Source organism: Silurus meridionalis, chromosome 17 (genome assembly GCF_014805685.1).
Source record: "Silurus meridionalis isolate SWU-2019-XX chromosome 17, ASM1480568v1, whole genome shotgun sequence".
In the NCBI taxonomy this organism is placed as follows: domain Eukaryota; kingdom Metazoa; phylum Chordata; class Actinopteri; order Siluriformes; family Siluridae; genus Silurus; species Silurus meridionalis.
This window is the reverse complement of record NC_060900.1, coordinates 20,772,488-20,786,255: the sequence shown is the minus strand read 5'-3', so window position 1 is coordinate 20,786,255 and position 13,768 is coordinate 20,772,488. Positions and strand designations below refer to the sequence as shown.

The 13,768-nt window shown below is 37.5% G+C and overlaps 1 protein-coding gene across 4 annotated transcripts in view; it reads right to left on the bottom strand.

The window, feature by feature from the left end:
- Window positions 1-13,768, bottom strand: part of nphp4 (nephronophthisis 4) — a 203,524-nt gene that overhangs the window by 78,536 nt on the left and 111,220 nt on the right. For all 4 annotated transcript variants that reach the window (XR_006928342.1, XM_046871942.1, XM_046871945.1 and 1 more), the window contains 2 exons: window positions 12,857-12,986; window positions 7,565-7,620 (listed from right to left, as the gene is read on the bottom strand). Coding sequence is in view for 3 of the 4 variants with exons in the window: in XM_046871942.1 (XP_046727898.1) it covers window positions 7,565-7,620; window positions 12,857-12,986 (186 nt within the window). In the remaining variant the exon portion in view is untranslated. The remainder of the gene's footprint in view (window positions 1-7,564; window positions 7,621-12,856; window positions 12,987-13,768) is intronic.

Sequence of the window (13,768 nt, the reverse complement as noted above, 5' to 3'; positions counted from 1 at the left end):
TGCCCAGGAGAGGCAGCGTGATGTAGAGAGATTTAAACTCAATGTTAGGATACAAAGTCCGATGCCTTACCTACTAAGCTACCACCTTCCATTATAAGGTCAGTTCTTTATAGCAGGCCACTCATGATCTCCCTCTGCAGCTCATGAAAACCATATCTTCATGAAGCTCGCTTTGTCCTCAGCAGCACTGTCATGCTGGAACAGGTTTGGCTTTCTTAGTTTAAGTGACGGGTAAAATCCGAAGACGTCCTTTACAATTGGGTGCCTTCAATTTTGCCAAAAGTTTGGGGAAGAACCACATATAGCAGGAAAGAACAGGTATCCCAATATAGTTGGCCATATAGTGTATGATATGAATGAATTTAGCATTTTGAGAAGTGCTGTTTGGAAAAATTATAAATTTTAGACTGACATGATGCTTTTTTTGCCTTTTATACCTATATTAGTTGGTCTAATCTAATATATCTATCACAGTTCTAAAACATATTCGTAAAAAATTGGTATTGGTATTGTTATTGAGGTCATATTAATGGTATATGGAGCATAGAAAACTCTAGAGACCATATAAGTGCTCAATATCCTACATATTTAATAGCAATTAAACAGGGTCAGAAATCTGAATAATAACAATGAATAACTATAATGCATTCATATAGGATTTTTCTAGTGAATCATATTATATGGAATTTCTTTTCTATGTTTTATATTTAGAATTCAATTCACCTTCTATTATATTTGTTTCTCTCCATTATTTTAAGGATAAACATCCAATTCCAATATTAGCACTGAAACAGGTCACGACAGCTATTACGAAAAGAGCTACTGTTATAACGTCGTTCACATTTTAGCAATTCTTTTGCAACTTCTCCTAAACTCCGCAAGTCTCTTTCAATTTCTCTGTGCACTTCGATTAATCACCACACAGCAAGGCTCCGGCACATCTCACAATGACTGATCGAAAAGTGGCTAATCCTTAATCGTGAACTGTCCGACGTTATCGGTGTGTCGCGGAGCCATTCGTACCCACGCATCCGAAAGAGCGCAGCATCCGTCTGGATCAAGCGCCGAGAAACAAAAAAGAGAAAGAAGACAAGATTGTAGGACACATAATCGAGGCTGAAGACAAAATCTTATAATATATAAAGTATGTTTATAGAACATGGTGGCTTGGATAAAAAAAAAAAAATGTATAAAAAGTAGGGAAGTGTAAAACAATAATAAAAAAGAGTATATAGAACAAAAGCAAGAAAAAAATAAAAGAAATTGTGTGTGTTGACATGTGAACTGCTGAGAGGCTGCCAACCCATAAGTACAAGGTTAGAATAAAAAGTATGGCTGTCAATATTCACAGTCTGCCTCAGTTTGCTGTGCTCTTTCTATCCGGAACCTTCGAAAAATATTCAAATCGATATCGCAGGATTTTGCATGGAAAGCTGCCAAGATAAAAGAGAGATCTTTTTTTTTTTTTTTTTTAGAGAACAGATGATCCTTCAACAGCTATTAATAGGGAAAATAATTCACACTTCTCCGACACCAAGTCTGAAACCAGATTTTCTTTGTGAACACGCAACATGAAGGACTGCCGTTAAAAAAGCCTGAGCCGGTGATGTCTGATTGCTCAAAAATGAAAATGAGGAAGGGTGGGAGCTCGTTATCAGACAGCTTGCTTTCGCACTGATGAGAGGAGAGGTGGATCCTCTGCTCCTCAGGTTTGGGATGAACAGATTAGAATGAGGATAGAGTGAATCATTTAGACGGATTGAAAGAGAGAGAGGGTTGAGAGCGAGAAAGATAGGTGGGATCGGCCCATCGATCACAGTGTTCTGATGCAGCCTAGACAGCCAACGTCAGACTGAGACACAGGCGAGTTTTAGCCTGCGCGCGCACACACACACACACACACACAGAGTGGAGGATTTGTGAAACAGCATTTAACTCAGCCACATGCCGAAGTATTACGTTTTTTTTTTTTCTTCACAAAAATGAGCTCCATGCCAGAATCGATGCAGCCTGAATCAGTCGTGCAAGTCTACACTGTGTGTGCTGAGAAAAGCAGAAGTGTGGCTCTTTTTACTAGTTTGAGGACATCTGTTCTGTTTCTATTTTTTTTTTTTTCTGGATATGCCAGGGATAGCTGGAAAAGAGAGAACAGGCTGAACACATTTTCTCCTTCCAGCCAAATAAATGTACTGTTTGTGCTTTTTCTGATGCACGTAGATTGGCACAGGCACAGAGAAATGATCCTTTAAATCACATAGGAAATGGAAGACGATAGATCGAAGCAGGTAAATACTTATATACTTACAAAAGAATGTGGACACCTGACCAAAAGATTGGATGTGCTTTTTCGGAAAATTTAGTCCCCATATGCTGTTATAATAACCTTCACTCTTCTGGAAAGATGATCAACTAGCTTCTGATGAGTTAAACATGCCTGGGGCAGTCAGAGTTCCAATTCATCCAAACAGTTTTAGGGTTGAGATCAAGGCTCTATAGCAGGCCACTCAAGATCTAGATTGAGAAAGGCGCAATCACACTCAAGGTAGTCAGAGAAAATGTATGAGTTTAGAGAAGCACTAGCACAATCACATGAGATACCGACAAATACACAGAGAAATAAACATGAGTCCAAACTGGCACTTGCACAGAGCACACATTCAGCATGCGATTACACACGGATTCGGCATACTGTAACATTGTGACAATATAACATTATGACCAGTGAGTGAATAACACTGATTATATCTTCATCATGGCACCTGTTAGTGGGTGGGATATATCAGGCAGCAAGTGAACATTTTGTCCTCAAAGTTGACGTGTTAGAAGCAGGAAAGGATTTGAGAAAGAGACAAAGTGTGATGGCTAGACAACTGGGTCAGAGCATCTCCAAAACTGTGGGGTGGTCCCGGTCTGCAGTGGTCAGTGTCTATCAAAAGTGGTCCAAGGAAGGAGCAGTAGTAAACCGGCGACAGGGTTGTGGGCGACCAAGGCTCATTGATGCACGTTGGGAGTGAAGGATGGTCCCTGCGGTCCGACCCAACGGACGAGCTCCTGTAGCTCAAACTGTTGAGAAGTTAATGTTGGTAATGTTTGACAGGTCAGGACTGTTTTGGTAGCAAAAGGGGGACCAAACCAATTTTAGGCAGGTGGTCATAATGTTATGCCTGATCAGTGTAGAAGGTGAAGAAGAAGACCCTGCTTATACCTGTGACATGTGCAAAACAGCACAGTGAAATTCTTGCTGGGGTCAGACCTAAGGGTCAGCCATATTACAACACCCTGGAGCACAGAGGGCTAAGGGCCTTGCTCAAGGGCCCCAAGTGTGTCAGCTTGGCGATAGCAGGGCTTGAACCCCTAACCTTCTGATCAGTACCCAAGAGCTTTAACCACTGAGGTGCCACTTCCCTATAAAGCCCCATAAAAAAGATAATGCATGTAAACGTAAAAAAAAGCACAAAGAAAACCAGACTTTAGCTTGAAGCAAGCACAACTATAGTACAACAAAACACATGAATTGGACATGAGACAGCAACAACCGCATGGGGAAATAATGCGTCTAGACTGACACTGGCTCAATTACACATAGAAAAACACCAGCATTGTGCTAACCAGCAAATTATTCCCCCTGATGTTTCCATGTTAACTGAAAAGTCAATAACGCAGCATATCATGAGCACAGAGTGAGGAAACGCAAGTATACCTATCCCATGTTTAGAAAAAGAAAAAGAAAAAAAAACGCTTAAAAGAAAATTCTATGGTATTAATAATGTGATATTTGCATTCAGGCCCATAAGTATTTGGATCCTGGCAATGCCATTTAATCTGTCTACAACACTACACTGAAGATGAAATGAAATAATGACTGGAGCTCAAAGTGCAGGCTTTCGGCTATAATATGAGACTATTTACATCCAAAGAGGGTAAATGATGTCGGAATTGCAATTCATTTGTCGTTAATGACTGCCTGAAGCCTGGAACCCACAAACATTAGCAGAGACTTGGTTTCTTCCCTGGTGATCCACTGCCAGGCCTTTCCTGCAGCTGTCTTCAGTTCCTGCTTATTCTTGGGTCATGTCGCCTTCAGTGTTGCCTTCAGCAAGTGAAACGCATGCTTACTTTCATCCAGGTTTAGGTGGTTGACTTGGGCCTTTGAAGAACATTACAGTCGTTTTGCCATTTTAAAAGTTGTATCTAAAGTTGTTGAATCTGAGCAGATAATATAACTCTATTAACTTCTTTATCCTGCCTTTTTTGTTATTCACATCATCCATAAATAAGAAGGAACTAATTCTATGGGCAGCCTCAGAAAATGAAGTGAGAATCCAAAGATAATGAGGCAGTTCTTTCCATATTTTTATAACCTGATCTTCGGAGCATTGTGATGCTAGCTGATCTTTGTCTCATCTATCCATAGAAAGTCCCAGAACGATACAGGTTTTCTCCCCCACTGTTTTTGGGGGTTGCCAGATAATTTGCTCAGGTGAAGTCTCCATTTGAAAGGTGTTCTTGATCTTGTCTAATGCTGTAAGGACATTTTTCTCTTACCAGGAAAATAAACAACACAGTTTTTTTTACTAGTCTTCACTAGTCTTCAAATAGCTGTTTAGTACACATCTTATATTATTCCCTATGGGTTTCTTTGAATTTTTTTAACCGAACAATAGCTTGATTTGCTGTCAGCTACTGTACACACTTTAAACTTCATATTATGAGTAAATGGAACCAGATTCAAATGCAAAATGTGAAAAAAAAACGTTAGATCTTTAGTATTTGTTTACATGCAAGTAAAATATTGTGGGAATAACATACATCAGGGCATAGAGCGTATGGAGCTCAGCAGCCAATTGGTCAATTATTTCTGGTCTTTGAAAAAAACAACAAAAAAAACAATAATTAAAGAGCTGCAGTGACGTATTCAGTATTGAGATCTTTAGTTGTATGAATTGTTGTATAAATGAGAATTCTAAACTCACTCTGTATAAGGGTGGCCGCCAAATGCTGTGAATGTAAGGTGAAACAGTCATGTAATGGAAATCATAGCCGTGTGCTGTATTCGCCACATTCATGTAATTTAAGGGATATTCTAGCTCAGTAGTTGGACTTCTGACTGAAAGGTTGTAAGTTTAAATCCCAGCCGCCATTGCTGGGCCCTTGAGCGAGTCCATTAACCCTCAACTAATCGTATAAATTAAATGAGATATCTGTCAAATGCCATACATGTAAAATGTAACTCCAATATAAATGCAGGTAAATGCCGATATAGTATGCTGTAAGTAATAACAATTTTCTCAATGTACAAATATGTAACTAAACTGCATATGGATTGAAGAACAATAAGATTGTGCAAAAAAACAAAAAAAAACAAACAAACAAAAAAAACAAATATATATATATATATATATATATATATATATATATATATATATATATATATATATATATATATATATATAATATTTTGTCAAAAACACCAAGCAACAATTAAATTAGATATCAAATTAAATTAGGCATTAGGTTGAGGATTATCCACTTTCTATAACATAAGCTCTTGGATATCTATGAACTTTAAAAACCTGTATTAAGCTCAGTGGCTATCTTAGACTGTCTGAGATCGAAGAATTATTCATTATTTGTTTATTATTATATTATAAAACAAAATAATAAGAAGAAATTCCCTCATAAGCTAAAGCAGATACTTGCATGTTGGTAGTGATGTGTGGAATAGATTGAGAATGAAATAACTAAATCAATCCTCATTCTCTACAACATAGAGTATGTGATTAGCACCCAAATGAAATTGATCAAGAATCTCCATAAATCCAACAGATGGTTCTATTCATTAACTTGCATGTGTGTGAGTGTGTGTGAGTGTGTATGAACATGTTGTTTCCAGAATTCTCATTCAACAGGTACAGTATAAACGTTAATTTTAGTTTTTAAATCTTTTTTAGCGGAGTGCAATGATGGAATGTAGAGTAAACTGCAAACAATGTGTATATTAAAATTTATAATCCAATATATATATAAAATACATTGTATAGAGAATATAGGGAAAATAGTGTCTAGAGGAGAGTACAGTATGAAAAAGTGATAGAATTAAAATAACTCAAAGACAAAAAAACTAGTAATAGTGAAATGGGTATTGGTGAAAATGTTCAGTATTGTACAGAATAGTAAGAAAAGTACAAATATTGAAAATTGATAAAAACTAAAAATTATTGCAAGAATGTTTATGATTGAAACAGTGCCATTAGTGAAGAATAAGGGAAGGTGAAAAGTGGAGAATTATAATCAATTTATGAATAATCAAAGTACTAATGACAAAATAGTGAGTATAGTGGATGATTTTAGAATGCACATGTGTAGATGATTATAGTAAAACAAAAGGAAAAATAAAAAATAATAATAAAAAAGAAAAAAATAGAAAAATTATGTATAATAGAAGAATATTAGACTTTTGAACATAGTGGAAAATAATAGTGCAAACATTTATAGTGAAGAATCACTGTGGGGTGAAATAAGTATATTGGGGCGAAACAAAATGAGGAAGGTAAACCCAGTGGATAATCAATAATAATAATAATAATAATAATAATAATAATAATAATAATAATAAGATGATGAAGAAGAAGCCTTTATGTGTCCAATATGCATTACTCAGTGAAAAATCCAAGCTTGATAGAAAGTTGGGGTCTGAGTGCAAAGTCAGTGAATAAAGTCAAAGAATAGAAGTATACTGGATTATTGTGATGGTGAAAAAGTGTATAGTGGGGAACCATGGGGAATCATGATACAGTGTAGTGGAGAGTCATAATGGGAAAAGTGAATATAATAAAGAATTACAATAAGCAAAGATATTATATAAGACAATCATAATTAGAAAAGTGATTAGAGAGGAAAACCATACTCATACTGAGTATTGATGAGACCCATAATGAAGAAAATGAGTATAGATGGGAACCATAATAAAGAAAATGAGTATAGTTGAGAATCATAGAAATAGTGAGTGTTCATAAGAATCAAAAAGGGGAAAGTGAGTATAGAGTCATGACTGGTATAATGACTATTCATACTAGTGGGAAGAGTAAATGTAACAAACACAATAACCAGTATAATAAGTATAGTGAAGAATAATAATAGTGATCATGAGTACTGGAGATCATAGTGAGCATAGGAGACACAATAAGTAAAAAAAAATGAAAGATGTATGATAAGAATAGTGAGCATAATGCAGAAAAAAAGATGGAGTATAGATTAAAAAGTACTGTACTATAAAAGTTACTATAATGAGAAGGAGTAAACTGTTTATATTCTTTTAGAAAAGTAGAATGTTCCTTGACTTGAAGCATTTCAAACCCTTTTTCACATGGTGCAACTCTACTATAACCAACGACAAACATGTTGCATCCACACACAGACCTGAAATTGTTTATTTCCTAGACCCCAGCTGAGGTGCTGTAGTGATCACTGTATGAGGTGCTGTTACCGCATACGCCTTTAGCAAAATGCATATTTGACGAGAAGTAGAAAAGAGCAGAGAGCTAACGGATCGAGAGTTTCTTACTGCGGGACCACATGCGGCGTGCGGCGGCGAAGCTTCAAGTCCAAGCCTGCTTTCATCTGTAAGAGAAGAGAAACGAGTCGTCAGTACAAGCTCAATTCCTTTTTAAAATTGCATGCTTGCATTTGGTTTTAATCAATATTTCAGCAGCAGGGTTTCGTTTTTTTTGTCATGTTTTCATTTCTTTTGTTCATTTTTTTGACATTGACGTTGCTTTAACACAAATAAGAACAAAGTCATTAGATTACTCGATATAAAACTGGTCTTCTTGTATTTTTTATTAATAGCTACACATTTTTCAGGAGGCAGGATTTCTACGTATTTTTTCTGTCATATCATCTGGAGGAAAAAAAAAACACTTCTACCCGGAAAATGAACGAAATATTTACTATTTAATTCCCTCTCAAATCACTGACACAAATTTTCAGAAAGTAATTAAGCATAAAAGTACTTAAAAGAACCTTTGAGTCACAAATGCTTATGAAAAGTGTGTGTTTCAAATTCTAAGAAACGCATTCAAGTATAAAAAATAAAAAAAAACCTTCACCAGTTTTCACAATCATCGTTCCATCTAATGCTCCATCTGTTTTCCTCACGCACGCGTAAACTTTTCGATCTGTCTTTCACACACTCCCTTTCCTAGTTCTCACTACACCATCCTTCTTATTTACACCTTCACCCCTTTTCGCTCGGCAGACAGAGTGGGACTTCTTTTTTGCGTCTCGCATGATTTAATCAGGAGTTTGCAGGCGAGACGCGCTGACGTCTCGTTAAACTCGACGTGACAGACTTTGTTTTTTTTCGCAACAGCGGTAACGTGGAATGCTTCACCATCAGACGGATCATAAGCGTGTGACAAACTTCAGATCCTCGCGAAATGCAACTGCAAAAAAAAGAAAAAAAAAAAGTGACGCTGCTTTGACTTTTAATTTGTGTGTAATTAAACAAACCTGACTGCTTGTAGCTTCGATGCACAGCACACGTGTTTAACCGGAATGACTGATTTCCTGGAGAAGCGCCGATGAAATGATAATCATCCCAGGGTTATTAATTCTAATCATGGGTTTTGTTCAATTGGTAAGCATATCGCGCGGTAAGCTAAGGGGACTTTCTGAGCATTGATCAGAGCTAATGGGATGTTACACATCCTAAGCACTAACATCAAAGTCGTACATGACTAGCCACTGCTTTTCCTCGACGTTATTCTGTTCCATCCGGTGGCAAAATAAAGAAGAACACCGTCGGGCCAGGAATAATAATAATAAAAAAAGGTTGCAGTTGATTCAGCAACTCTTTAATGAAATGTCTCTGGCATGCACAACTGCTGAGTTGCCTGTTCTTTTTAAACATTTAGTCATTAGTCCAGCAAACAATAACGCTTTCTAGAAAATACGAAAAAAAATTTCAATTACCTTGAGTTTGTTATATTGTGTAACTACGGTTTTTACTTTTTTTTAAGGTTTTACTGAAAGTGGTAGCTTAGTGGTTGAAACATTGGACAATGGATGCAAAAGTACAAATCCCAGCCACACCAAGCGACCTCTTCTGGGCCCCTGAGCAAGGCCCTTAACACCATAGCAGCTCATTCATATTGTGTTCTCAGAGGTAGAGTTTTCTATTAGGGCCATTTATTCACTTATTCTCACTATTGTATAATAAAGACACTAGAGCTCTGACTGCCACATATGTTGTACATAATACCACAGAACATATTGTGGTTCTGGATAACACACAGAGAAAAACATAGATGGACCCACAGACCAGGACCAATGGGCAGATAAAGATATACTCAGAAAGACAATCGAAGTGAAAAACCAACATTCTGATTGACAAGTGGGTTCTCAAATAGGCAGACAATTAAATGAAGCACAGACCAAATCACAGAAAATAAAACAACAGACCCCCACTGGGACAGACACATGGAACATAACAGACTAAAACTCCGGTACCAAAATTTGGTCATGCTGGAACAGGTTTGGGTCTCCTAGTTTAAGTGAAGGAAAAGTTTGGGAAAGAACCGCATATAGCCAGGAAGGTCAGGTGTCCAAATACTTTTGTCCATATAGTGTATATTAAATTATAAAAGTATTTGAATAAAGAGTAAAAGTTGCGTGTATGTTTGATACTCTGTAAAATACATATGTAAGTACAATAACAAAGTACATTTACTCAAATACTTTACACCACTGTATGTGAGCCAACACTCAGTCCAAGCTACAGACCAAAACAGACCAACAGAAAGACCAACACAGAGGCCAGCATACAAATGATCAGTTAAACCCACACATGGATTAAAATGTGTTTAAAGATGGACAAACACTCAACTATATATACATGAAATCTAATTTCAAATAACATGGGGACAGCACTTGACCACAGACCAACACATGGACAGATCAATGGCCAGGAACATGGACACACACTCTCGGACAGACAGAAAGACCAAAATACAGACCAGTAACTCAGACCAAAACAATGAAGATGTTAAGGTTTTCGTTGGGAGTGACGAGGACGGACAAGATTAGAAAGAGAGAGATTTTATTAGAGGGACAGTGCATGTTGGACGTTTTGGAGACAAGGTGAGGGAAGTGAGATTGAGATGGTTTGGACATGTGCAGAGGAAGGACATGAGTTATATTGGTAGGAGAATGCTGAGGATGGAGCCACCAGCAAGGAGGAAAAAAGGGAAGGCCAAGGAGGAGGTTCATGGATGTGGTGAGGGAAAACATGCAGGTAGTTGGTGTGAAAGAGGCAGATGTAAAGGACAGGGTGTTATGGAGACGGATGATCCGCTGTGGCGACCCCTAATAGGAGCAGCTGAAAGAAGAAGAAGAACTCAGACCAAAACAAGTACTATTTACTGTAGATGTTCCATTTTTAAGACAGCTGTCCCACAAATTTCCAGATTTTAGGCAACATCATAGGTACAGTATCTCAATGTAGACAATTCCAGATAAAACCCATATTTTGAAAAGGATCTCGAAGGATTATTTTTTGTATTTTCAAAAACAATGCTTTTAGGTAGTGTATTTGGAAGTATTCAGTGTGGAAGCTGCTTACAAAATGGAACTCAATCTAACCCCCATTTAGGTGGGATTAGAACGTTTTTAGTTTTATAAAAGAGAATTGGTTAAATTAGGTCAGTGATCTGATTGCTTTCGGAATTTGTATGTTATTTGCCTAAATTACCGTAAATACCCCATAATGGTGCATCATAATATCTATAATGCATTTCTGCTTGACACGTCAGGTGGGACGCCCAAACATTAATACCAGGGTGCACGGTTGTAAGTACTGGGTTTAATTATAAAAATACCATGAAATTGATTGAAACAAAATACTCTCACTGTGGGAGCTTTGCGTTCGGGTGAAAAAACTAAAGGCAATTTGCTCCAGAATTATTACCAATTTGGAGCCGATTAAAATCACACATCTTGTTGGTAATCACTTAAATGACCTCCCCTGCTAAAGCTAACTCTGAAACAGCTTCAGGTGAGCAGGATTGGCAGTGTTGGATTTCTTTGTTTAATGGTCCACACATTGTGCCGCCACAGCAGAACACACTCTGTATCAGATATACAGATCTATAGGAACTGCAGGGCCAGGCTGGCGTTCGGGGCTGTCAAACCTGAGGAAACACTTTAATGGGAATCATTCAGTTTTTATATTGAGGGAGGTTTAATCAAGACTGCATAGACCTTCTGCACACTGAAATCCACAGTGAAGTTTGAAGCATGAAAACCACAGTGACCAGCAATCTAGACTTTATATAAGGGTTATGTTATAATGAGAGATCATTCAAGCTACAAATATGAATATTGCTTGTAACAAACAAACAATCCACATTTAAATAAAAAGAGAGCTCTGTATGTGCTGTTTGGTTTTTTTTTTTTGTTTTTTTGGGAAAGCTTTCAAGCCATATGTGGTTCCTCCCCAAAACTGTTACCACAAAGTTAGAAGCAAACAAGTGTGTAGGATGTGTTTGGAAGTGGTATCATTAATTTTCCCCTCACTTGATCTAGAAGACTAAAACCAGCTCTATGAAGATATAGTTTACATGGGTTGAAGTGGAAGATCTTGAGTGGCCCACTATAGAGCTCTGACCTCAACTCTACTGAACAACTTTGGGATGAATTGGAACGCTGAATGAATACCAAGACTTCTCACACCACAATAGCACCTGATAAAGTCACTACCTGACTGACTCTTTGGGTGAATACACACACAAATAGTGGAACATCTTTTCAGAAGAGGGTAGGTTATTGCAACAGCAAATAGAGACTAAATGTCAAAAAGGATGTTCCAAGAGCATACACATCTTATATTCTGGTGTCCACAATTTTTTTTTTTTTATCTCTGATCATTATCAATGACAAATTGCATTTTTTAATCAAAGGTCTAGAAATGCTTTTTGTTCAAACTATTTTCTTAGAGTGATCATTGTCATTATGGCTTGCTTCTGCATGTCACTGATCTGAACCCTGATATTTATATTATTTATATTAAAATACAGTTGAAAGACTAAAAAATATATACCGACCAGGCACAACATTATGATTGGTGAAGTAAATAACACTGATTATCTCTTCATCATGGCACCTGTTAGTGGGTGCGATTTTTTAAGCAGCAAGTGAACATTTTGACCTCAATGTTGATGTGTTAGAAGCAGGAAAAATGGGCAAGTGTAAGGATTTGAGTTTGACAAGAGACAAATTAAGGTGAGAGCATCTCCAAAACTGGTCAGAATCTATCAAAAGTGGTCCAAGGAAGGAACAGTGGTGAACCAGCGACAGGGTCATGGGCGGCCGAGGCTCATTGATGCACGTGGGGAGCGAAGTGGTCTGATCCAGCAGATAATCTCCTGTAGCTCAAACTGCTAAAGAAGTGAATTAATGCTCGATGGGTCAGAACTGTTTTTGCAGCAAAAGAAGGACCAATACAATATTAGGCAGGTGGCCATAATGTTATGCTTGATCAGTGGCCATAATGTTATGCCTGGTTGGTGTATTGCCTCACACTTTAAAGCACTCAATGTCTAATGTTTGTTCTTCCATGGGTATCATTGGTTTTGCTCATGCTCAGGTCATGATCTTGATTTTATTTCATATCACTAATTGTTTTTCTCTCATTGTTTCATAAATTGCACTTCCATTATGCAATTAAAACAATCTGCACTGAAATTTTCTTTGAAAGTAAAGGTTTAATTAGATGTAAATTTCACTTAAACTGATGTACTGGATACAAGATATATTAGCTGTAAATATGTGACAAATACATTCTGCAAAAGAAAGTCACCTTGGGATGTCATGTTCCACTTCTTAGAATGAAGCTTTTCCTGGGAGACCGATTTTGACGTCGCAGCGGACGTGGCGCTTTCAGTGTTGTTTGTAAACTTGAATTTGATAACACTTTTTTCTGTATCCGCCTGAAAGAGAGTGAAGAAGTGCACATTGGGAACAAGCGTACATCACAATTGACATGCTTTATGTATTGTGTATTAAGCAAACCTTCCCCCAAACCGTGCTAGACATTCAAATGGCAATATTCAAGTGAGCAAAACTTAGTCCTGTGAGCGCCATATGCGGCAGAAATGATGTGTGGAAGCAAAGGCTTATCGTTGTGTACCGTGTCAGCAGATATGAGCTGCCTGGGATACGGTGATGTTACTGCAGGGCTTCGTCTAATGATGCTAATTGACTTTAATATGACAGCAGCACAACAGGATGGAGCTAATACACTAATGAGGGTGTAATGGCTGTAATGGCGGTTAGAGTCGGCCCATAAGACCCACAGGGATCCTCTGCAGTTCTTCTGGACCGATCTGTACTGGCAGAGGCGCTTTTTTCTAAAGATGTTGGCGATAAATACGGTAATTACAATGGAACCGTTATCAGAATTGTGGGATTGTACAATTTACAGGATGGTTATGTGTGTGTTAAACAAATTGCAAACAAAATGAGTGGCAGGTTTGTTTGTTTGTTTGTTTTCGGACACCTGCCTATCAGATTCGTATGTGTTTTGTGAACACCTGATTCCACATTAAATTCCCATTTATTGTTACAATAACCTCCACTTTTCCACTAGATTCTGGTGTGTATTTCGGTGTGTATCCAATCAATATCACCTTATTTATGACTGTTAAACCGGATCTAGTAAATTCATCCCCATTTATTAAGCTACATGATATAGATCAACGTTTGTGGACAC